At 32.3% G+C, this 24,933-nt stretch overlaps 1 protein-coding gene across 4 annotated transcripts; it reads right to left on the bottom strand.

Moving 5' to 3' along the window:
* Window positions 1–566: 566 nt before the first annotated feature.
* LOC108911837 (cytochrome P450 CYP12A2) lies at window positions 567–24,933 on the bottom strand. Of its 4 annotated transcripts, none has more exons than XM_018716879.1 (10): window positions 24,672–24,933; window positions 20,686–20,981; window positions 19,245–19,335; window positions 14,045–14,157; window positions 9,769–10,001; window positions 6,170–6,338; window positions 5,960–6,113; window positions 2,721–2,969; window positions 2,102–2,314; window positions 567–941 (listed from the first exon to the last, which is right to left on the bottom strand). In XM_018716879.1, the coding sequence occupies exons 2-10, from the start codon at window positions 20,970–20,972 to the stop codon at window positions 834–836; spliced, it is 1,617 nt and encodes a 538-aa protein (XP_018572395.1). In that variant the 5' UTR covers window positions 20,973–20,981; window positions 24,672–24,933; the 3' UTR covers window positions 567–833. The 4 variants fall into 4 exon arrangements, with proteins under 4 accessions (XP_018572395.1, XP_018572397.1, XP_018572396.1 ...); XM_018716881.1 differs by having other exon boundaries at window positions 20,686–20,973; XM_018716880.1 differs by having other exon boundaries at window positions 24,743–24,933.

Genomic DNA, 24,933 nt, shown 5'->3' with positions numbered 1-24,933 from the left:
AATTTTATACAGTATAGTCACAGAAAGACAGGGTCGACGAGTGTCGACATTGTTAGTTAAATGATGCTGACTTCATAATCAATTATGAAGACGTTCTATATGAGAATAGAATCTATTTGACTTAAAATAAAGTGCTTTAAATTTTTTATTTGTACATAAAGTATACTCATTCTTGAAAGTTTATTTATATAATGTATATATAAGATAAGAATTTGTTTAACTTTTATATTTTAAATATAAAATTTGTTTAATATATTGTACTTTTTATTTTTTAATAAATAAGTATATTTGTTTCTAGTCGTTCTGTACTGTATTAGATGTAAAAAAAATATATGTTTTAGTAACGTTATTTTTTGTATTTGATTGAAAAATTTAAAAAGGACCTTTTGGAGGTATGCAACCCGCTTTGCGTATATGAAGTTCTCTAACCGCTTGCATAACGGTTCATCAACCATTTTGTGTTTGGTGTTGCAAATCATTGGTCCTTAGAATATGCCTTCTTTTATATGTCTTGTGGTTTAGAAAAACTTACATAAGATAAAATAAAACAAATGATTTAATAAAGATTTATAAATATTCGTCAGTGTTTATTATAAAAATATATATTGAATGAAAATTGAGTAAAAGCTGTAGAAAACCTATTTGAATTTGTTAATACACTAGATTTCTTGAAAAACAAAAGTCAAATAATTAAATATTGTAACGACGTAACATAATTTTCTGTCAAAATAAAATACAATATTAAACATGATCAGTTTGTATAACTAAATTTCCTTATGTGCTATTTCTGTTATGCCAATATTATACAATTTATATTTACTTTGTACGACTTTTTAAAGTTCTTTAACCCTTATTTTTAGTGGACGTTCGACGCCATATAAGAAATTTCCAGAGAACACCATGTCATCATGAGCCCAGGACAATTCAAAATTTCTTATAATCTGGAAAAAACACATCAGATCATACAATAAACAGTAATACTACAGTTGAATTAGAGTTTGGACGTGAAAAAATTATTAGTAGACAGTTTATTGCACTTTATGAGGGGGAAGGGTATGTAGAATGATAATGTCAAAAATGTAACTGAAATGAAGTGACGCTGAGTTGGCAGGGTTTTTTACTTCCCATGAAAATTTAGACTCTCATGTTGTAGGCAATTAAACTACCTACAATGTAAGGCACCCAAAGTCATATTTCACCAATTTGTTAACTTTAAAATAAGGGTTGAACGCGGAATCGTCAGTTTTCCAAAATTACGTATGTATTATTATTGCAAAAAGCGATGGATGTTGATGAAATTTATGGAAAAGACGGTCAATCCAAAGATCAACGTGTGTACCAAAGGCCGATTCAGTTGACCATGAAATTGTTGCTCCAGGTATTTGTTAAATAATTTCGTTCGTTTTTCTGCAACTAATTGTTTAATTACTAAACGTTAATTTTACAAACTAATATTGTAAATATAGATATATTGTTATAGTAGATATAATTGATCTAAAGGAACGTATCGAAAAAGAAAAATTTCAAAAAAAAAACTAACAAAGTAGAACGTGTATAAACAGGGTTATAAACAAATTGTCCCAGGGTCAGGCAAAAGCCGCTCGGGAATTCTCTCCTTTTGCATTAAATAGAGCTTATTTCTATGATAATTAAAAAAAAGACAAATCACCTCCTTCGCCTCTTTGTTTCCAAGATAGGTTTATTTATAACGTTAATTGTTAATTAACTATTAGTCGTATGGGACCGGGATTTTAGAGACAATTAAAGAAAGGGTTAAACTTTTATTTAAAAAAGTTTTACATTAATTGTTCATGTAATAAACGCTCTAGCAGCAGTAAAAGTTAACATTAATGAACGGCCAGCATGCGGTAGAAGGAGCGCCAGTCCTTCGCAAGCGCGTGAACACTGCCCTCTGTCACGGGCGAGATTTTTTACTTGAACGTTTCACATTAGGTTCAATTCGGCTTTGCAATAATAATATGCAATTTTCGAAAACTGATATTTCCGCGTTAGACTTTTATTTTGCAATTAACAAATTAGTGAAAAATTAATCTAGGTATCTTAAATTGTAGGTAATTTGCACCTAAACATCAACAAATACCTTTGATATTCCAATTTCTAGTTCTAAGTTGGCGAACCGTTTGCCGATACATGATCTTGGACCGAAACCAAAAGGCTGGTATGCAAAGGGATGGACGTTTTTGTAAGAGTAGTCACTGTCCTCCGTCCGAAGCCATCGCTCTGGCATAAATTTCTCATGGTCTTTAAAATGCTTTGAATTTGCAGTAACTATGTGCATACTAATAAGTTCTGTCTGTGAAGAAGAAATAGTTGTTATTTCAAAAGAACATTAATAAATTTAAAATCTATATCGTTATGTTTACAATTGCTTTAAATTATATTTGTATCTATATCCAATGAACTAAAATTTATTTTGGCACAAAATGTCTCAAATACCTACATAACTTTATCGAGCTTGGATCAATCGTACTATAATGGAGCGAACAATTTGATTAAGGACAACGTTATTCCAAATAAAATTTTTGACTCAAATGGAAAACATATTATTCATATGGAGAGTAATGAAAAAACACTAGAAATCCTTCAACCAGTGTAGACACCTCATCGGATGAAAAACAAAAATAAGCTTATTATGTACTACTACCTTTTATAAAATATATATTTGTTGCTTATTAGATACTTGTACTTTCAATACTTACTCCCTTAGGTATTTTATATCCTCCTAACACCGAATCCTTTATGGTCGTCCTTACATTTCCTACGGCGATTGGAGCTATCCTAGTTGTCTCTTTTATTACCGCCTTAAGGTAAGGGGAATTATTCAAAATCTCTTTGGTGACGGATGAATTTTTTTCGGGAAGGTTATTATATACTTCCTCTCGTAGGCATTGTTGTTTGTCTGGATTTTTCGCCAGGAAATATAAAGCTGCAGCCATAGTTTTTCCAGTCTGAAAATAATTAGTAAAGGTAGTACATCGAACATATCATACACAAAAGTAAGTGAAAGAAAGAAGTAGGATATCCCAATAATAGGTACTTAATTTTTACTAAGTTGCTTCTGGATATACCTACAGGGTGTCCCAGAAATATTTGCCAAAGTTTTAACCACGTAATACCTTTTAATAATGGGACGTTGAATTAAATTCTCGCTGTTTTCTAACAGATGGCACTACCAGTACTGCAAGCGTGTCGTTTAAGATCGTAAGTTTAAACGAACTGTACTCTGCATTTATATCCCAAGAATTACCTGCCCAAGTGTACAGGGTGAGTCAACGATTGGTTAAAGTAGATTTACTCCGAATTGCAAAAGTTTATCAAAAAACTATTTCTACAGGGTGATAAGTACGCTAACAGGGCACATTTTAAAAATATTTTAAAATATACAGGGTGCCCCTGTATATTTTTCAATATTCCTTTAGATCTTTTAAAAACTAACAAAATGATAATTAAAAACAAAATAATCAATATTGTTACATAAGCCTTGTCAGTGCATTGTTATTGAGATTTTAAACATTAAATCAGTATTATTGAAATTCAAAATTAATTTTACAAGAAATTAACTAATAGATATGGTGTATGCATCAGGTGCTGCCGAAAGAAATTGCCTTCTTGCTCAAAGAATGTATAAAATGGAATATCCTAACAGACGCTTCTAAAAAGTCTTTTGAAGAGTTAATGGTATGATTTAATGAAAGTGGTAATGTTAATTACAAAAAACGGAAAGTAGTTAATAGAAATGCGTCAAATGAGAATAAGGAATTAGAAGTTTTACTTCAAATTGAAGAAGATCCTCATGTTAGTAGTTGTCAGGTGGCTAACATATCTGAAATGTCACAATTTACTGTAAATTGAATAACTAGGAAATATAAGTACTACATCAAGAATTGCACGGAAATAATTTTGAACAGAGAGTACATTTCTGTACTATTATGAATAGACAAATTAAAGCAGAGGCAAATTTTTTAACAAGAATATTGTTTTCGGACGAAGCAACTTTTAAAAGTAACGGCTTAGTTAATCGGCACAATATGCACTATTACTCGACAGAAAATCAATTTTGGCTACGGGAAGTAAGGTACCAAAATAATTGGTCGTTAAATGTATGGTATGGTATCTTAAATACAAGAATTGTATGACCTTATTTTTTTAATGAACACCTAAATGGTCCTAACGTTTTTTGAGAGATGATTTGCCTAATCTTCTTCAAGATATTGATATTGTTGAACGAGGAAATATATTTATACAACACGATGGAGCGCCCGCTCATTATCATCATGATGTCAGAATATATGTATTTAAATGACAATTATCCAGAACGATCCTTTAGACTTTTTCCTGTGGGGTTATATTAATGGGCAGGTATATACCAATCCACCAACAACTCTTGATGATATGAAAAATAGAATAAGAGAATCATGTAGAAGTATAACTCCAGAAATGTTATCAAGAGTAAGACGATTTTTGAAAGAAAGATAAAATTTATGCGCTCAGCAGGATGGTCATTTATTTGAAAATTTAATTAGATGATTTCATGGAAGATTTTGTCTAAATTATTATATCTGTTAGTTCGGTGTATTTGCTTAATATTAAGTACTATACTCTGTGTTAGTTGTTGTGTATTGTAATTATTGTAAGTTATTCTGATATAACAATTTATGAGTATTTGTTACTTATTTTCATTATTTTATTTAAAGGACGAAATTTTTCTTTTTATAATTAAATTATTAAATTATTTAATGTAAAGTAAATAAAGAAAACAGTATTTATTATATTTGACGTAATATGATTATGATTTATTACTATATATTTGCCAGGCCTACGGACCAAATTATAAAATTACGAAAAATGCTCCACTACACTGTTAAGCGAGTATCTCCAGAAGTATTGAGTATAGGTATAGGACATGGTTAACAAAAGTTGTTAGTTTCTGAAAGATCTAAAGGAATATTGAAAAATATACAGGATGATCCATTTAAGAACATTAAGATTTTTTAGTTTAAACTTCTTCAAATCTGTCATTATTTTATGAACACCCTGTAGGCGCTAATCAAAATTTGAATCCATGACGTTCTCAAACCACTTTTACAGTAACACGGTACCAAAAATCTTGTTTTAATTCTTAAAAATAACGAGGATAGCTACTGTTAAATACAGGTAGAAAAATGGAATATTTTTTATTTAGTTCCAATTATTTCAGAAACTATTAAATTTAGATATAGGAAACTTTATATTAAAATGTTTCAAATTAAACGTAGAATCTAAAAATGTTGTAAAATACGGGGTGTTCCATTTAAAAAAATGTAAGTTTGGTCTGTTACACAGCAGCCTGTATCTTTTAAAATATTTTTAAAATGTGCCCTGTTAGCGTACTTATCATCCTGTAGGAATAGTTTTTGATAAACTTTAGCAATTCGGAGTAAATCTACTCTTAACCAATCGTTGACTCATCCTGTATATGTTAGTGTTTTTGGCCATTGTCCCCCGGATCAGGAGTGTCAATGAATTTGGGACGATTTATTTACACCGACAAATACCTTTAATGCAGGAAAATATGCTTAAATGTACAATGAGACAACTGAAAATATTGGAAATGACTTAATTAAAAATATTTACATCCAGGTAGTAGGATTTTTATAAATACAATTATTCATTTATTCTAGCTTATGCCGAAATATTACTTTATTAGTCAGTCGACACATATTTCTAGAACACTCTGTGTAATTATAATATATTTATTTTTATATACAAATCTATTGAACATCATTAATAATTATTGGATTTTTTACTTATTTAAGATAACAATGTTTGTAATTTGTGATAGTAAACAAGTGAATACGTAAATCGATATTTTGAGGTTGGTAACTTAATGCCCAATACTACCTCAGCCATTTATCTTCTCATAAACGAGAATTTAACCTCCGAGTTAAAAAATACTTACCGTGTCAATTCCAGCCGTTAACATGTCCATGACCATAACAAAAGCAATATGTCTATCTTGTTTTGTTAGTTTTTGAAGAATATTTAGTTGATCCTCCGGTACATCATCAGAAATAGTCTTAGTGAAAACTTCGTCTATATGTTTCGATAATGTTCTAAAAACATTTTTATAGTAAATGTACCTAACGAAAATACATTCACGCAATCTTACTCAGTTATAAAGTCTAAAACTTTTACAAATCGCTTCCATGATGGAGTTTCAATGTATTTCCATATTGACGGTAGAATATCTAATTTGTACATTAGCAGAAACATTTCATTTACACTAGATATTAATTTTTGAGGCTCAGAGTCTTTGGATGCATTCAAATCTAAGCAACCTGAAAAGTACCAGTACAGAAAATCAAGTATATTATTTACAATTAATAATATTAATAAATTATAATCAAAGGAAGAGAAAAATACAAAGTTTGCTCAAATAATAATACACAATGAAGAAGTTACATGTTCAAATTTATATTTTGAATTGTATTGCTGTCGCCAAACTTGAAAAATTATCTAAATGTAGTATGTACAAAATCGTAGCTTACAAAACTTATCATAATAATTTAACGGTGTCTAGGGTGTTATAAGTAAAAATTAATGAGCTAAGGTTGACAGTGTCGGGTAGTACCCCAGTAGCACAATATAAGGGCCCAATACTGGCGTCATATAGTCCCAATATTTGGAAGATTTAGCAAATATTGGTAAAAGACAGACGTCCAATATATGCAGTCAATATAATTCCTATAAAGGTCCAATATACAATCAGTAGATTAACGTCAGACCCATATTTGGGTTCATATTGTCAATCAGTATAATATCAAAATCTGTCGTTTACAATATTTGGCCAATATGTATAAAAAATATTTTTCTAGTATGTTTGTCCTGCTGAGATAGTTTTTGTTTACTTCGAAATATTTTTGACATATGTATACAGCGTGGTAAAAAAGTTCTGCATAAAATTCATATTTTCGTTAAACAATTTTTTTTCGAAAAACGGTGAGACCCGTCGATTTTTATTTGATCCAGGGCACCTTGTTATGTGGAAAAATTTTTTTTTCGATAATCCACTTACGGCAGCGATGACATAATTTTTTTTTAAATGACAACGCATATTTTTTTCGTTCGAAATTGATGACAGTGATAATTATCTAAACAACGGTGTGAAAATTTCGATGTCTTACATAACAATTTTTTTTAGAAAAATGCACCTTAAGTTCTTATAAGTGATAATTGTCTACTTACACTATTAATGGCTCCGAAAAGGACAAAGTTGACAAAATTACATTTCAAACGAGTAAAATTACACTAATGTTTGTGTAAGTCTAGCGAAATTGTTCGAATTGCCCACCCTGTACCATTTGGCATTGTCCTAAGCGTGTGTAAACGCCGTCTACACTTCGTTCAAGCATTCCCGGGTCGATTTGATTTATTTCAAAACGAATACGGTTTTTAAGTTCTTCCAAATCACCTGGTCTGTTTGTGTACACACGCGATTTCAAATAGCCCCACAAAAAAAAGTCTAGAGGTGTTAAATCAGGCGAACGCGGAGGCCACTCGATTGTTCCGCGTCGCCCGATCCACCGGCCAGTAAACGTGTTATTCAAGTACTCCCGTACTTGCACTCCATAATGGGGCGGTGCACCATCCTGCTGAAACCAAATTCTTTCCTCAGGAATATCAGGATCCTCGTTGTTCGGGAATAACTCTGCTAAGCTTGGGACCAAATCGAACCGCAGGAAATCCAAATAGCGAGCAGCAGTTAAATTTTCCTCGAAAAAATACGGGCCTAAAATACGACGCCCTATTATTCCCGCCCAAACGTTCACCTTTCGGGGGTGCTGATGATCTACTTCTTGCACCCAGTGCGGGTTTTCCTGAGACCAATACCGGCAGTTATGTCGATGCACCGATCCATTAAGATAAAAAGTAGCCTCGTCAGAAAAAATTATGTTCTTGAGGAAGTCGGGGTCTCCGTTACATCGATGCATTAAATCTTCACAAAAGTGGAGACGGCGGTCTGGGTCGTCCTCAGTCAATGCATGTATCAAGTGACCCTTATAGGGGTGAAATTTCTCTTTTTTGAGAAAGTTCACCACAGTTACATGTGAAATATCATTGTTCAATGCAATCGACCTTGTACTAGAATGAGGGTTGTCCTGGAGCTCCACCAGGATATTCAATCTAGTTTCATCATCTACTCTAGGACGACCCGCACGAGGAGCATCTTTCACACTACCAGTTTCCTCAAACCTTGCCAGTACCCTACTAACCGTAGATTGCGTAATTGGTGGTCTGTCAGGGTACGTTGCATTAAATAATTGGCAAGCTTCTTGATGGGTTCGTAACTTATCGCCGAAACCAATCATCCTCAAAATATCAATTCTTTCGCGTTCACTAAGTTTTGCCATTTCGAATTAAACGATTTCACCAAAGAATGTTAAATCGGTACTGATTTTTAGTCTTCAATATTTCAGGTAATCTACTCCTTTCAAGTAAACATTTCTTTGGATTTTTTTTTTTTGAGGAATTTATCGGCAAACTCGAAGACAAAAAGTCGACCTTAATTTGCTACATACTATTTGGATTTTGTGCGGTTGAACTTGGTTCTAAATTTTGCAGTTTAATCAGGATCCTGACAATATCTGATAATTCCGCAAATATTACATAACACAACAGAACTGCTTTCTAACAGAAATGCTTTCTGCCGAATAAATTTTTTTTTAAGGCATTTGATCCGTAAACAGCAAATTATTACATTCAAGAACTTATGGTGCATGTTTCTAAAAAAAATTGTTATGTAAGACATCGAAATTGTCACACCGTTGTTTAGATAATTATCACTGTCATCAATTTCCAATGAAAAAAATATGCGTTGTCATTTATAAAAAAAATTATGTCATCGCTGCCGTAAATGGATTATCGAAAAAAAAATGTTTTCCACATAACAAGGTGCCCTGGATCAAATAAAAATCGACTGGTCTCACCGTTTTTTCGAAAAAAAATTGTTTAATGAAAATATGAATTTTATGCAGAACTTTTTTACCACGCTGTATCTGGTAAGACATTTGTTTGAAATTTAATCTGCATTGACGTTATTAACAGTGTTACTTGTAATGTACTACTATACTGAATTGATTTATTTGTAATGAAATATTTATATTTTTCGCGCTAAGTCATTGTAGATATTTATAACGCCCTAGGACAGTGTCTCCTATTTCTTGTAACTCAAAATATGGTATGTTTGTTCTGTTCTTATTAATTTTAGTTTTTTTGACCTTATTAAAAGACCGCTGATCAAATTGAGTTATTCTTAAGCAATTTTACTGGGCCTAAATGTTCCTTCTTATTAGCTAATTTTAGTTTTTCTAATTAAATATTTTGGTTCCTCCTGGACAAAGCAACGGCGATTAGAGTGAGTTTACTATCTTTTAAATTGTCCCATTCTTTATATATATTTTTTTCATTATCTGTTCTTTTAAAACTTTCATCGGTGAAAATTATGTAAAGTTGTTTATTTTTTCTCAGTAAATTTATAATTATATAACATTATTACAACATAATAGAGAAGACTTTCAATATAAATTGTCACTATCGCTTGCAAGTAAATATATGTTTCAGAAAGTAAATATTAAAACATGTCACGTAATTTTAAATTAGAAAATTCTAGTTCAAGTTACATCACAAGGAATTATCCGTACGAAAGTTTGAAGTCAATGTTCGCAGCATTGTTCTAAAAGAAGTAATAATACGGAAAAAATGTATTACCCAAATGTTTGTTAAGTGCTATAACTCCAATTGATTCCAATGCCCACTTATACAACTCGTTCTGAAAATCCTCTGGCATTTCACTATTTTCATTTTGTTTGGAGAAAAAACGAATATTTTCGATAAGTTCATTTGCGACTTTATCCATACTTCCTATATATTGTTGCGCTGCTTTAGGCTGCATCAAAACCGGGTTCACCACTGATCTAATTTTAAACCATTCTATTCCTTGACTAAAAAAAATTATAAAATATTGATTAATACCTTAAAATATGATTTGTCACGTACAAGTCTTTATTTTTTGGTGTGAAAAAAGAACACAGAAGTTGCCAACTAGTAGTCCTTAAGGACAGAATATCTTTTTTAATACAAAATAAAGTCAATAAGTTATTTTAATTTAATTCCAAAACTGTTCATCAAATATAATCACATACAGAATGTCCCAGAAACGTTTAACGCAAGTTTGACCGAACACTTCTGGAATTTTAGTAAATCGGATTATACCATTTTGCAAAAATAGTGTGATGATACCAACTGTAATTGGAATTTCTAACAAACTATAACTGTTTAGTATTTAAGTTAAACAAACCTCTGCATACGAGCATGATGTTGATCAACAATGTCACGAGCCCTGTAGGAGGTAATCGTCAGCGTACAATCGATCACCTCTTATAGGACTCCTGACATTCTCGACTGACATACTGCTGTTGGTCGCGTCTACTCGTCTTTGGGGGGCGACTCGTGTTCCCTCTTCAGTAGCAACATCTCACAGTTGGTCTGGGGTCGAGGTCCGTCACTTAATCGAAGAAGCGCTACGCTTCAGTTAAGTTAGGTTGCGGGAAGTGCACTTCCCGGGGAAGATAGTGTTGTACTTCTGGTGGCGGGGAAACTTCACCAGTAGTTCTGCTCACATTTTTGGTGGATAGCCTTCACGAGAATGTCGCAGCTGGTGAGGGTCGACGAGTGAGGGTGGCGGGAGACCTGTATGGCCGATTACCTCGAGCATCTTGCACATCCGGACCTAGTTTCCACCATCCGAGAAGATGTTTGCTAATGGGCGGAGCGTTTGGTGGTGTTTCCTTGTCGCCATAAGCGAAATGTTACATTTCCCACAGGGCGTGCTTTCTCCAGCCTACCCAGCCGGGGCGCAGTTCTTTTCGCAGTTGTCCCAATCCAGGCACCTAGACCCAGCACCAACTGCGGAACACCACCGTTGAAAGAGGAGCAAAAGTCGCGGCCTAAGAATGGGTAGAAGCTGCTGCGGTGGTTGCCCGTGCACACAAGCATAATATCGATTGAGATTATCTTTAAGAAGTGATTGTATAGTTACCTCCACCACTCGAAATTACCGTCCCCCCAAAAAAGGCGCAATTGTTTTTTAATCATTAGACATGGGCAACGGACCTAGTTTAACAACAGGCCCTTTAAAAATCTAATTTTTAGTATAATTCGACTCGAATTACAACAACTGAGCCAACTAATACTTCAACCATAGATTGGAACAAATCCATTTACTTTTGGGAAATAATATTTATTTTTTTTTTCCAGAATGACCAAAAGTACTGCTGAAAGCGCTGAAGCAGTTGCCAGCATGATGAAGGTTCTAATAGACCAGGAAAACTAGAGGTATGTGGGTATAATGCTCATAAGTGCCTGATTTTTTGTGAGAAGGTAGAAAAAGCGGTATATAACAACATATCTTTACCCGTACAAAATCAAAAAATACCATTTTTGTTTATAAGCCATAGAAACTGTGATTTTAGTGAAATTTCACGTTTTTAGCTTATAACTTTTGTCCGGACGATTTTACTGCAAAAAAGTAAAATTCTTTTTTGTTTGTCTTTTCAAGACGAACAAAACGAACCCACGTACGAAAAAAAATATTGATCCAGTCAAAAATTATTAATAAAAAACATTAATTTTTTGCAATTTAAATAAACATTAATAAAAAGCTTATTAATAACAATGATGTGTATTGCTTATCTCCAACTATTCATTTTTACTGACGAATAATCTGTGCGAAAGCTGGAAACCGTAAGTTGAATATTTTGCGAGTTATGGCCTAATAAACAAATTAACTAATAATCAATCCCCACATGTTTGAGGGTCACCCGTATTCGCGCTAAATTTTTTATTGGTATATTTCACTATAAGCTATCGGATCCCATTGTTATTTTTCAAAAAAATTCAATTTTGCGACCTAGGGAATTTATTTTGTAAATTTGCTTAGTTGCAAAATGAAATATTTACTATATTTTAATACTTATGCGCGATTTGATTACATACATCGATAGAGCTTTCAAAGACCTTTATTTAAAAAAAAAATCGTCAAGATTCGTTAATAAACAAAGGACCTACGGGCAGTCAAAGTTGACGGTCTATTGTTTAAACATTTAGATGAGTATCGAAAAAAAAATATATGGCCGTGAGCGGAAGACGCAGCACTGTCTTTCAATAAAATATCAAGTTTACGGGGGCATGCTAAGTAACTTTAAATAATTGTTTAAAATCGGCCAAGCAATCGAAATTCCAATAGCTCGCGCGCGGCGGCGGAGTGGGGGAAGCGATCGAGACGCATCTTCACTACCGAAAAAAACTGTTCGCGCGTCTTCAAAATCAACAGCGCAACTGTGACATCGCTTTTCTCGATAACTATTTATGATAAATGACTCATTTTTTTTTAATTTAGTACTACGCGGCGAGAGGAATCTATTTATGCCGCTTAAAATAACAAATTTTGATAAATACAACCGTCAAAAGCGCATTAATAAAATATGCATATTTCTTTGCTACTTATTATGAGATTATTTATATTAAGAATTTGATGAAAATGATAATGCAATTACCTGTTGATATCAACAGTTATTTTTAATGAACAATTGCAATTATTAATTGTTATAAAAACTTAAAAAAATATATATCATGTATAAACACTATATATTATACGAAAACCATTGCTTAATAAGATTATTTGTTGTATTTTCGACATTGACATTAACAATATCCGCGAATATTTAAGTGACTAACAGTCTATGTAATTAGAAAAAATGAAAATCAAAAAGTATTATGTTTAATCACGCGCTATCTAGTTTTTGAGATTCTAGTTGCAATATAAGTTACAATGGAATCGAGAAAGTAATGTTTAAAGGATAAATAATGTTGAATACATAGGTATATAACAATTATAACAATTATTATTAATTAACGTGATGTAAGATAAATCTTATTTTATTAAAAATATATACAGTATTTACAATGAGACTTTACATAAATTATAATTTTATACAAATACAGATATATTAGATTTTTACGCAATACCAAATACATTTGTTCGTTTTGCACTGACATTACAATGCCAAGAGATCGTGCGGGTCATTACTTAATGGTTACTTCAATTTATTTTAATAAGTATTAATTCTTCATATGTCAAAATTTGCTGTCCTAATATTAAATTAAATCAGATTATATCGATTTAATACTGGTTTCCCATATACCACCAAAGTGGGATGCATAGGGAGAATTTAAACTCCATTGTAAAACTCTTGTTGGAGCTGCAGAATGCATTAATGTAGTGAGCTGTCTTTGAGTTTTTACCAAATTTTTACCACAATCCCTGTAAATAAGACTGGGACGGCCCGGGCAAGAAAATGATGTAATGCTACTAAAAATGCACCTGCTGAAGTGTTGTAGATGATATACACGATAACAACATTTAAATTTTTCCACATTACTGACATTTTTATTGGTATGAATTGAGGGCGGCTACTTCTTAAACAAAACACATTGTGTACAAAAATCAACGCCTGCTGAGATGTATCTCTCTTTACAGTATCTGAGAGCATTTTTGCATTACCATATTTAGAGTTACCTTTCAGTAGTCATAAATTTTTGTATATAGGTTAAGTTAGTCCAAGTCAATATTTTGATTACAGGGGTCTGTAGACTGACTTTTCTGGAATACCCTATATCTTCTTTGTCACCAAATATCTATTTAAATAATTTTGATTCTCGTCTAGAATTATTTTATTTACAAATCTAAATATTTGATATCGAAGAGATTACCTATAATTTATTTGAATTAGCTTAATAAAAAAATATTATTTTTTAATAAAGGGGACTATATGAGAAATAATTTATTAAACTGTTATTATGTACGTAATTCCCCTTTGTATGAAAGTAATATATTTTTCTGAATATCGAGGAAACTAATGATCTAATGAAACAATGACCCGGCCATTAAACTTCATCAGTCATTAACAGAACCTTTGATACTTACACAGACATAAGCCCTGGAACATCTTTAAAGACATCCCTTCTTGTTACAGTACGATAATGTGTCAATGAGCCTAGTCCTCTTCTGATAGGAAATGCCCCTGCACCTCTAAGATGCTGATAAATACATGTTTTTTAATCATTTATAGTAACAGTGAAGTAATAAAGATTAATATGTAACTTGAATATTATGCAATTATATAAAGATAATTCAGTGGTTTTTAACCTGTTTTCTTAAATTATGATTGTATATATATTTACTTTTGGATTTATTTTATATTATAAGGGTGTTAATTAAGTACGTCGATAAACCTTAAGGGGTGATTCTTTGAATAATTTTAAGCTTAAAATTTTATATAAATATGAGTTCACAAAGCAATAGTTTTCTAGAAATGAAAAAAAAACACTTTTTCTAAATTACACAGCCACACAAAAAAAAAGTTGGGTATACTTTTTATGCGACATATATTTTTCGTAGTAATTTGGCCCCCTGAACACGAATCTGGGGTCAGAATTGGCCCATCACGTCACAATTTTTTCCTAACCTCAAAAAACTTGTGAAACTTGTGAAAAATAGTGAATTTGATGAAAATTTACTGGGAAAATTTGGAAAAAAATTTATTTCCTCATCAAATAGTACATTTTTATGTAAAAGACTCTGCTGAATTCAAATCCACTGACAGAATTGAGCTAGAACGTGTGTTTTTTTTCCTACCCCAAAAAACCGAGCAGGAATCGCTATTTTCAAATTCTGAGCGGATTTTGACCAGATTTTGTATAAAGGGTTTTTTTGGGTCGCTGATTACGAATATGAATTCACATTGTAAAAATTCAAGATGGCTGATCCAATATGGCGGGTGTACTTTTTTTGAAATCCACCGATTTCAGTAAAATTTGGCATCATAAGGATTGCTGGTTGATCTCACCTTCATTAATCACACATCTGGAGCCAGATTTTCATAAATCAAGGTAAAATTTGTAGGCAGAGTCATAATTTTAGGCCGAGTAGGCGGCATTTTTTCGGCAAAGTCACATTTTTAGTTTGAAGGCATAAGCAGATGCAGTGATGTGCTGTGTGTCAGTAATGTGTCCTTTTCCTTGAACTTTAAAATTATTAAGAAATAAAAGCATCTAAATGCCATAGGAAAACTGCATAGTTGTTAAAAAAATCTGATTGGAAACCATAAGCCCATGCACGACTAAATAAATGAAAGAATGAAGTAGAAACTTTTTTGTCTTGTCCCATGGAAACAAGCACATCACACTACACATCATTACATGTGTAGAGTCCTTAAGTCATTTTTTTAAGCGAAGTCACATTTTTAGACGGAGTGGAAATTTGGCTCCAGATGTGTGATTAATGAAGGTGAGATCAACCAGCAATCCTTATGATGCCAAATTTTACTGAAATCGGTGGATTTCAAAAAAAGTACACCCGCCATATTGGATCAGCCATCTTGAATTTTTACAATGTGAATTCATATTCGTAATCAGCGACCCAAAAAACCCCTTTATACAAAATCTGGTCAAAATCCGCTCAGAATTTGAAAATAGCGATTCCTGCTCGGTTTTTTGAGGTTAGAAAAAAAAACACACGTTCTAGCTAAATTCTGACGGTGGATTTGAATTCAGCAGAGTCTTTTACATAAAAATGTACTATTTGATGCGGAAATAAATTTTTTTCAAAATTTCCCAGTAAATGTTCATCAATTTTCACTATTTTTCACAAGTTTTTTGAGGGTAGGAAAAAATTGTGACGTGATGGGCCAATTCTGACCCCAGATTCGTGTTCAGGAGGCCAAATTACTACGAAAAATATATGTTGCATAAAAAGTATACCCAACTTTTTTTTTCTGTGTGGCTGTGTATCTTTGAAGATGTTTGATGCATGATTTGTCTAAATAAAGAAAAAATGTTGTCAAACATAAAATAAGTGTAGCAGTGGCAAAGATATAGGGAGTCGTTCTAACTGAAAACTTTAGCCAATTAATATTTTGAAAATTCAGTAACTTCTTCCAAGGAAAAATATATATTTCATTTTATTCTAAAAACGAATCTTTTTCGATTTTAGTACCTTTTTAAAATTTCATTAACGTTACGAAACACTTCACAAAATATAAAATAACTGTACAATTACTGGTTTCTCAAAAAGAGTTTATAAAATTTCTTTGCTAGAAATACAATTTTAAATACATACTTGCAAAAAAAAATCAATCAAGCGAAATTTTATATTTTTGTTACAGGTAGTGGTATAGGTACGAAGTTTCTATGACTTTTCATAGTTCATTGTATTAAAATCCTAATATTTAGAAAAAAGTCAAATAAACTTTTTTGGGAAACAAATACTACTAAAGTTATATTATAACAGGTGGACCATGGGAGCGGGAAGTTTTAAAAATGTTATTATTTCATTACTGTGAAATTGAATGAAATTTGTTTGACAAATTATGTGTTATTTTATGCCATTCAGTAATCATGGAACAGTGGTCCGGCAAACAACGTTCTTTTGTGATTAAATCTTACTACAAAAATAATGATTGTGTGGTCGCAGCACAGCGGCAATTTCGAATTAATTTCAACATTGCTCGTCACGGGAGAGTTCCATCTGGCCTTGCCATAAAGGAGTGGGTTCGTAAATTTGAAGATACTGGATCAGCTGAAAATGTCAAACATAAGGGACCAAATAGAAGTCTTGAAAACATTGATCGCGTTAGAGCATCTGTAGAGCGCAGTCCAAAACGTTCAAGTCTAAAACAAAGCCAGGCCTTGGGATTATCTAGGACTACTTTTCTTAGAATTGTACACAAGGATCTCAATTTTCGTCCTTACAAAATCCAGATTGTCCAAGCATTGAAACCAACAGATCTTCCTGTTCGCTACATTTTGTTGAAACGATGCTGCAGCATGAACTTCACGTTGACGTTCACAATTAATGGATGTCTGATGAAGCATATTTCCATTTATCTGGCTATACCAATAAACAAAACAGAGAATTGGGCTTTGGAAAATCCACAAGAACTTCATCAACAGCCGTTACACAGCCCCAAGGTAACAGTATGGTGCGCAATATCTTCAATGGGAATCATAGGTTCCTGTTTTTTTGAGGATCAGAATGAAAATGCTTTAACAGCCAATGCTCCACGCTATACTGACATGAGTAACCAGTTCCTTACACAGCTACTGAACATGTTTCCACAGAACAATAGCTGGTTCCAGCAAGATGGCGCTACTTCACATACCGCAAGAGCATCAACGGATTCCGTGCGAAGATTGTTTCCAGATCGTGTTATCTTCAAACACGGAGACATTGAGTGGCCCCCTAGATCGCCAGATCTTACGGCATGCGACTACTTTTTGTGGGGCTATCTAAAAAGCAAGGTGTTCATTGACAAACCACGAGATATTCGGGAACTGAAAATGAAAATTCGGGAAGAAATTGCTAATATTCCGTTGGATATGTTGCGTCGTGTTATGCAGAATTTCAACGTTCGGCTTCAAGAGTGTATGGAGAGAAGAGGAGGCCATTTAGCAGCCATAATTTTTAAGAAATAAAAATGGCACACAATTATCTTGTTATTGTACTTTGTTTTAATTAAATACAGTTACTTTCGGAAATACGTCGTTTTCAAAACTTCCCGCTCCCATGGTCCACCTTGTATTTAATGAAGTGCTTGGTAACGTTAATGAGAGAAGAAAAGCAATACTGAAATGGTTCGTATTTCGAATAAAATTAAAGATTTTTTTGGAGAAACCATAAGGAGTTAGAAGTGACAAAGTTTTATGAAATATTTAGAAGCGTTAAATTTCGGAATATTTAGTAACTCACGGTAGCTTTGCCACTAGTACATATTTATATTCGGATCTACTGAATTTTTACCATTAATTAGATACATCATTAGTCTAAGTATCGTTATTCTATATTAAACGTATTCAAAGATAACCAAAACCCTATATTTCAAAAACTATCGATTTGCAAACCTATGCTTATTGTTATAGCCCTTTTGGTTTAAAGTAACCTAAATAATCACTTCTGAGAGTTTGCTGAAGTACTAAATTAAAAACTTCTATTTACGTTACTCCACTTGGTACTATAGAGCTTTCATAAATGATTACAAGCCACGTGACCAGTAATATTTGTTTGGAACAATAATTTTATTTCCTTAATGTTGGTAATTAAATTTCGGTAAAATTATAAATTACTAAAACAATAAGATCATCAAGATTACATTAAAACACAACATTCTGCTTCATCGGCCGTGATTGGTGTAATTTTTCACGAGATTTTATTCAATCAATCAGCGATCGCATTTTCTCGAGCATAGACGTAACGATTTGCCATTGGTCATTGTAAACGAGTCATTAATATTGGTGACGCTAAAGCCTCGATTACATTGAGCAAGTTTACTAGATACTAGCTGGCGAATTCACTAGCTGCTAGTAAACTAGCATCATAATCATGTTTTCTAGCTAACCAGCTGATTGAATATGGCACTAGCTGACTCGCCCGCTTCTAAACTGGCCGGCTAGTAACTAATACACTCGCTCAATATAATAGAGCCTTAAGATTTAGGGAATTTTCGTTACCGATTCCAATTGTGCAATGTTGGGTTGCCTAAAGACTCGATTACATATTGAGCGAGTTTACTAGATACTAGTCTGCGAATTCACTAGCTGCTGGTAAACTCGCCCAGTGTAATCATGTTCACTATCTAATTAGCAGATTCTAAACGATCTGCGAGAAAGTTGAAAGCCGGGCTACTTTACTCGTTACTCGCTGGCGTGTGGGCTTATTAGCTAGCAAACTAGCCATATGTCAACACTGTTGCTAATGAACTAGCTGCTAGTATCCCAGTGGTTCCTGGTTTCAATGTCGACAAGATAGTTGGCTACTGGGCGAGTGGCAAGTTTTGTGTAGCTGACTCGCCCGCTTCTAAACTCATCGGCTGGTAGCAAGTAATCTGGCTCAATGTAATCGAGCCTTAAGCTCGACGGTCATGTGGCTTGTGAACATTTATGAAGGCTCTGTATCAATTTTGTGGTAAAGTTTATCTAGTAATTGTTTCTAAAATCTTATATTGTCGGTTAATATTAATTATATAATAGTAATATTTAACAGAATAAAATTGCTGTAAATTTTTACAATAAAAACTGTCCTGTGACTTAGAAATTGTTAAGAACGACTGAATTAATTCATTGTTTCTTACTTTCTCCATATCTTGCACATCGAAGAGGAATATAATAGGAGGTCTTCCAACTCCTGTAAGACTTACTACATTGCCATACTTTGTTTTAAATCTAAAACAAGAAAAACATAAAACAGAAACTATTAATTCTCTTATCTTTATCAGTGAACAATATTATTCAAGTTAAAGTGTGTCAAATTAAAAACAGATTAGATTATTAAGCAAATGCGTGTAGTATTTTATTTATATGTTTGGTATAAATGTTACTCCGTCTAGAAGCTTAGAGTACTGGTAGTATATCGATTAAATTAATAAAAAAAGTTAAAAAGAAAATTGGGAAGCCGGAAAAACTAGATTCTGCAATAAAATTTGAGAGCATGCATTTCTGGTTATCAATATGTGCAAAGTATGTTTATTCCCAATTTTCTTGCAAATATTATAGAAAAAGAACCTATTAAGATGTCTTTCAGAAAAAACACATTATTTTTATTTTACCAATAATGGCATCGATTTTTTTTTTAAATAAAAAAAATTCCAGTTACTGCTTGCACCAATTTGTGATGAAAAACTATTTTTCCACAAGACCAATCTAAAGATCTACGTGTACTGTAGTTACCTTTTTTAAAGCTTTTTTTAGGTTATTCTGTTACGAAAATTACGCTAGTGTACATAGTTTATACATTTGATTATTTATTTGTTTCATGATATTTCTAAAATATGTTTTGTTTCTTTCTTTCATATTCTTAGAAGGCTATGGAAATTTCTAAAAACAATGAAAAATATCATCGCTCTAATGCAGATGGGGTGTTTGCATAAAAAAAATGTATAGTGGTGTGTCGGTGAATGCTATTCTATAATTAAAGTTAATGCGAATTGTATAGGCAATTTCGTTAAAAAGAAAAAAAACGTTGTCAATAAATTCACACACTTGTTTATAAAATTGTGCTAAAATTCGACATTTACATTGTGATTATTTTTATAATTATTGTGAAATTATTACTAGCAAATTATAGATTTTATGCTATTTTTTTAGTCGCATTTCACTGGTTTTTAAAAATTTTAAGACAAAAACGTGTAGTAAATAAATAACAAAGATATTGAGTTATAATTTTAATAAAAAAGTCAAGTACCCATGAAGAATTTGAATTTTTTCTAGAAATTAATTTAATATTTCTTATTTTTAATACTTTTTAACACGGCAGCCTTTATTTACATAACAATAACAAGAGCAACGAACAAAACAACACAGATAAAGCAAAACAAAATTAAATAGTAAATTTAAATTTTATCACAAATGTTCGAAGTCATGTCACTATTATTTATACATTTTTGTACTCTTTCATAAACGCTCTGAGTAGCAGATTGAATCATTTCAGGAGATATCGAATTTATATTTTATTAGTTTAGTAGCATATCACGTGAAACAAATTATCTGTTTCTTATTCTATTCTATTATACTTACGATTCATACATTTCTCTAATAGGCAGATTGTAGTATTCTCCTATGAAAGGTAAGAATCGGAATATATTTCCAATAAGAGGAAGGGGCTTAGGTCCTGGTATGGACTCATAAGGTAGAGCATCATTCCATTCTCGTGGTTTCCCATCAATATTTTCTTCTGCATCTCCTAGATTTTTGTAGTAGTCGCTTTTCTTAGTTATACCCGCCGCCTCTGAGTTTCTTTTAGCGTAGTTAGTAGAAATAAATTTAACATCAAATGTACGAAGTTTGGTAAATTCCTTAAACATTCTGAAAAACTGAAATGTCATTCGAGTATATTAAAAAGCTTTAACTAAAATTTTGTTGTAAACTGGGGTCATTTTTTAGTCGTGTCAGTAAAAGCCAAATCAATCTTTTTATCAAATTAATATAACGTTAGTAATTTTGTTAAGGATATAAATAACGATCACTAGCGTCTCTTTGGCGTGGAGCGAAAATGAGAAATAGTTTTTTTATATTTATATATTTATTAAATATTTTATATTTTTCTAATATTAAAGCTAGAATGTTACTCTGAGCTTACAAAAGTAGGTAATAAAAGAAATAATAGAAATAAGTGAATACACAATAAAACGAGCAGTACTTAAGTTGTACAAATTCTCAAAAAATTGAAATATTAGGTAGTTATTGCAATAACTATAGCTCTACACTTGAGCAGAAAAAGTATCCTATGACAATGGATTTGAAAATAACTAGTAAAAAAAATACAAACAGGCCGACAAAAAATTATAACTCAAAGATAGCTCATTTTTCGAATAAAATAGAAGATACAAGGTCTGCTCAGAAAATAATCTAACTTTATTATAAATTTTATACATTATTAGTCCTTGTCTTCTTCCCTCCCTATTCGTACACTTTTCCCAGAGGTATTTTCATTTCGCGAAGTTAGTCTGAAAACGGCGTTCTTTCAGCATTGATTTTAATTTGGGAAATAAGAAAAATCGCAAGGAGCCTGGTCTGGCGAGTAAGAACGGTGAGCAATCTGATTTTTGGCACAAAACTGACGAATTGACAAAGCTGGTGCAAGACTATGACTGGTCTCTTTTTGTGGATTTTTTCACGTAACCGTTGTAAAACGCCTTGATACGGTTCACTGTTTCACCTTAAGGCAAGAATTCAAAATGCACAATGTCCGAGGATGTCCGGGGATATCCGAGTATGTCCAGGGATGTCCGGGAAAGTTCGAGGATAATCGAGGAAGTTCGAGGATGTCCGAGGAAATTCGAGGATGTCCGGCGATTTCTTCGAAAAAGGGATGTCTAATGTACAAATTTTGATCAGCTGTTTACCTCTTGTTGAAAGTCTTCCTGGTCGAGGATCATCTTCAATTGAGTAACGACCCTGGGCATCATCTCCGTAAGCTAGTTTAAAAAGTTGAAACGGTTCCGTGAAAGTTTTCCCCAGTTTCAAGCAAAATTTTACGTTGCATCTTTGTTCTAGAAAATCACACATTTCAAAAATCGTCACTAACACTTAAACATGTTGCACTCAAATAACAATATCATGAAAACTAAATGAGATATCAACAATCCAAGAACATGTGATTAAATAGGAGATAATACGCAACACAATGCTTCCAACAGCATATCACTAAATATTTCCATTAGCGCGGAATTCAAAAAGTTCTGTTAATTTCTGAATAGACCTCGTATATTTTTTGTGGAAAATTGAAGCTGAATTAAAAGCACTTATCTAATTTTCAAATCACTTAGTGGCGTCGAAATTTTAGGATTGGTGCCTCTGAATGTTTCCGTCACTGATTGACATATACAGGGTGTCCGCAAATTTCATCGACAACGTTTGACTACATATTCAGGACAATAAATAAAAATGATCTACAAAAAAAATTAAATAAATTTTTTTTGGTTTCTGAGTTACAAGCTTTCAGTTGTCAAAAATAAAACTAATTTAATTAATAACTTCATAACCCTTTTGCCGATTGCGTTAAATTTTGGTACATTTGTTTGGACTATTATGGCGTATTATTTCTTAAAGCTTTAGTCAAATAGATATGCTGAGTGATAGTTTTCTCCGGTTACTCTCCCTTTTAGAGGTCAAAATTTTTAAAGTGGTCGTATTTTTTAAAAAGGGCAACAACATTGGAAAGGTCGTTTTATTTAAAAAAAATATTGTGTCTTGAGAAAATGGCCTCCAGAAAGCCATTCTTGAGAAAAATGGCGTTATTTGCAGGTATGTCTGTTTCGGTTTGCGTAACAATATCACGGATTTAAAACTTTGAGTTCAGTAGGCGATGAAAGTAAGATGTTGATTGCTGTGGCTTTCAGGTAGTGCCATTGTGGTCGTGTTTCTTTAGGATTCTCATCACTCCACAAATGCAAATTATGAAAATTTACAACTCCACTTCTTGAAAAACAAGATTTGACGGTACAAAACTATTTTTGAAGCAAATTATTATCTTCTGCGAAGCCATTCACCAACCAGTGACAAAATTGTAAACGTGTGTTGCGATCTAAATTTTCAAGTTTTTGAGCAGGAGTTAAATGAAATATCTGAAGAAGTTTTGTGAACATTAGTTTTACCTACATTTAATTGTCTTGATACACTGCGGACACTTCATAATTTGCATGTGTGGAGTGATGAGAATCCTAAAGAAACACGACAATAATGACATTACCTTCATCTTGTTTTAATCGCCAACTGAATTCAAAGTTTTAAATCCGTGACACTGCTAGGCAAATCGAAATGCACAGACCTGCAAATAATGCAATTTTCCTCAAGAATGGCTTTCTGTAGGCGATTTACTCAAGGGACAATATTTTTTTTAAATGAAATGACCTTTTCAATGTTGCCGCCAGTTTTAAAAAAATACGACCACTGTAAAAGTTTTGACCGCTAAAAGGGAGAGGTATCCGGAGCAAACTAATATCGATTTGACTAAAGTTTTAAGAAATAATACGCCATAATAGTGCAAATAAATGTACCAAATTTAAATGCGTAAAATGGTTATGAAGTTATTAATTAAATTAGTTTTAATTTTGACAAATTTGAAGACCTGTAACTCAAAAACCAAAAAGTTTTTATTTAACATTTTTTCCGTAGATCGTATTTATTTATCGTCGTGAATATGCAGTCAAACGCTGTAGGTGAAATTTGCGGACACTCTGTATGTAATTAATTTAAATCATTAGCGTGAATTTCAGTACTCTGTATCACAGAAACGAAATGTTCTATGACCGATATTTATATGATTTGTTTTTGTAGAATGAGTCTTCCGTCGACTGTTAAAAATCTTGCCTAGTCTCTATAGTTACCATATCATCTCGGTTAAAGTAAAATGGCATAACATTTCACTATGTTACATATAATATTATTTTACATATAAAAATTAAAAAGAGCTACAGCTGTTATTATTTTCTAATACAGTGCTTTGTAAATATGTTATATTTTTATTTCTTTCGTTGGAGATATTAAAAAAATATCCTGTATTAAATTATATTGGTGTTACTAGTTATCAGACTGCTAATAATAAACAGTAAGTACATGAGCACTCAAATATAAATAGCATTCACATTTGTAATAAGTTTGTTTCTCCCACTTCTTATTTTTAAATACATATTAATAACACAAATTGATAAATTTTATGTCTCCTATCAATAATAATGACGTAACATATCAATAATAGAAAATATCAATAATTACACAACTGTTGGTTGTTTTCCATGCAGCGCAAAGAAGATATTTTTTATAAATCTAAAAAAGTCCGATTAATTAGATAAAAAATGGGAAAATTTGTACGAAATAAAAGAACATTTTATTGATGTAAACGAAAAAAATGTTATATAGTATTTACGCCAATCGCAGTCTGTATCAAAGATTTCTGTCTTTTGGCAATATTCCTTGCAATTTGCTTAATACAACATACAGAAAGTGAAAGAATATGTGACTGCAAATAATTAAATATTTAATCTTTTTAATTTTAGACATACCTCTAGACTGATGTGTCATCTACCAACACCTTTTTCCTTTTTGTTTTTGTAAAATTAAGTAGTTTACTTACACTAGGAGATAGCGCTTTTGTTAATTAAAATATTTATGCTGTCTACATACGCGCAATCTGCTTGAACAGAAACAGAAAATAGAGTATTGTATCGTACAGGAATCTTAACAAAGAATGACTATCTCTTGCACTACATCATCATTCATATCAATTACCGTGACGATCCTAAGTGCTTAAGATTTGCGTGCACA

Source organism: Anoplophora glabripennis, unplaced genomic scaffold, assembly GCF_000390285.2.
Source record: "Anoplophora glabripennis isolate ALB-LARVAE unplaced genomic scaffold, Agla_2.0 scaffold544, whole genome shotgun sequence".
Taxonomy (NCBI): Eukaryota; Metazoa; Arthropoda; class Insecta; order Coleoptera; family Cerambycidae; genus Anoplophora; species Anoplophora glabripennis.
This window is presented reverse-complemented; position numbering and strand designations above follow the sequence as displayed.

Excerpts from the sequence above, each read along its gene's own strand:
- LOC108911837 (XM_018716879.1), bottom strand. The coding sequence starts at position 20,972 with ATGTTTAAGGAATTTACCAAACTTCGTACATTTGATGTTAAATTTATT. Across the intron at positions 14,158-19,244 it reads ATGTGCAAGATATGGAGAAA|CATCTTAGAGGTGCAGGGGC; the intron begins GTAAGAAACAAT and ends TGTATTTATCAG. Across the intron at positions 2,315-2,720 it reads GATATAAAATACCTAAGGGA|ACAGAACTTATTAGTATGCA; the intron begins GTAAGTATTGAA and ends TCTTCTTCACAG.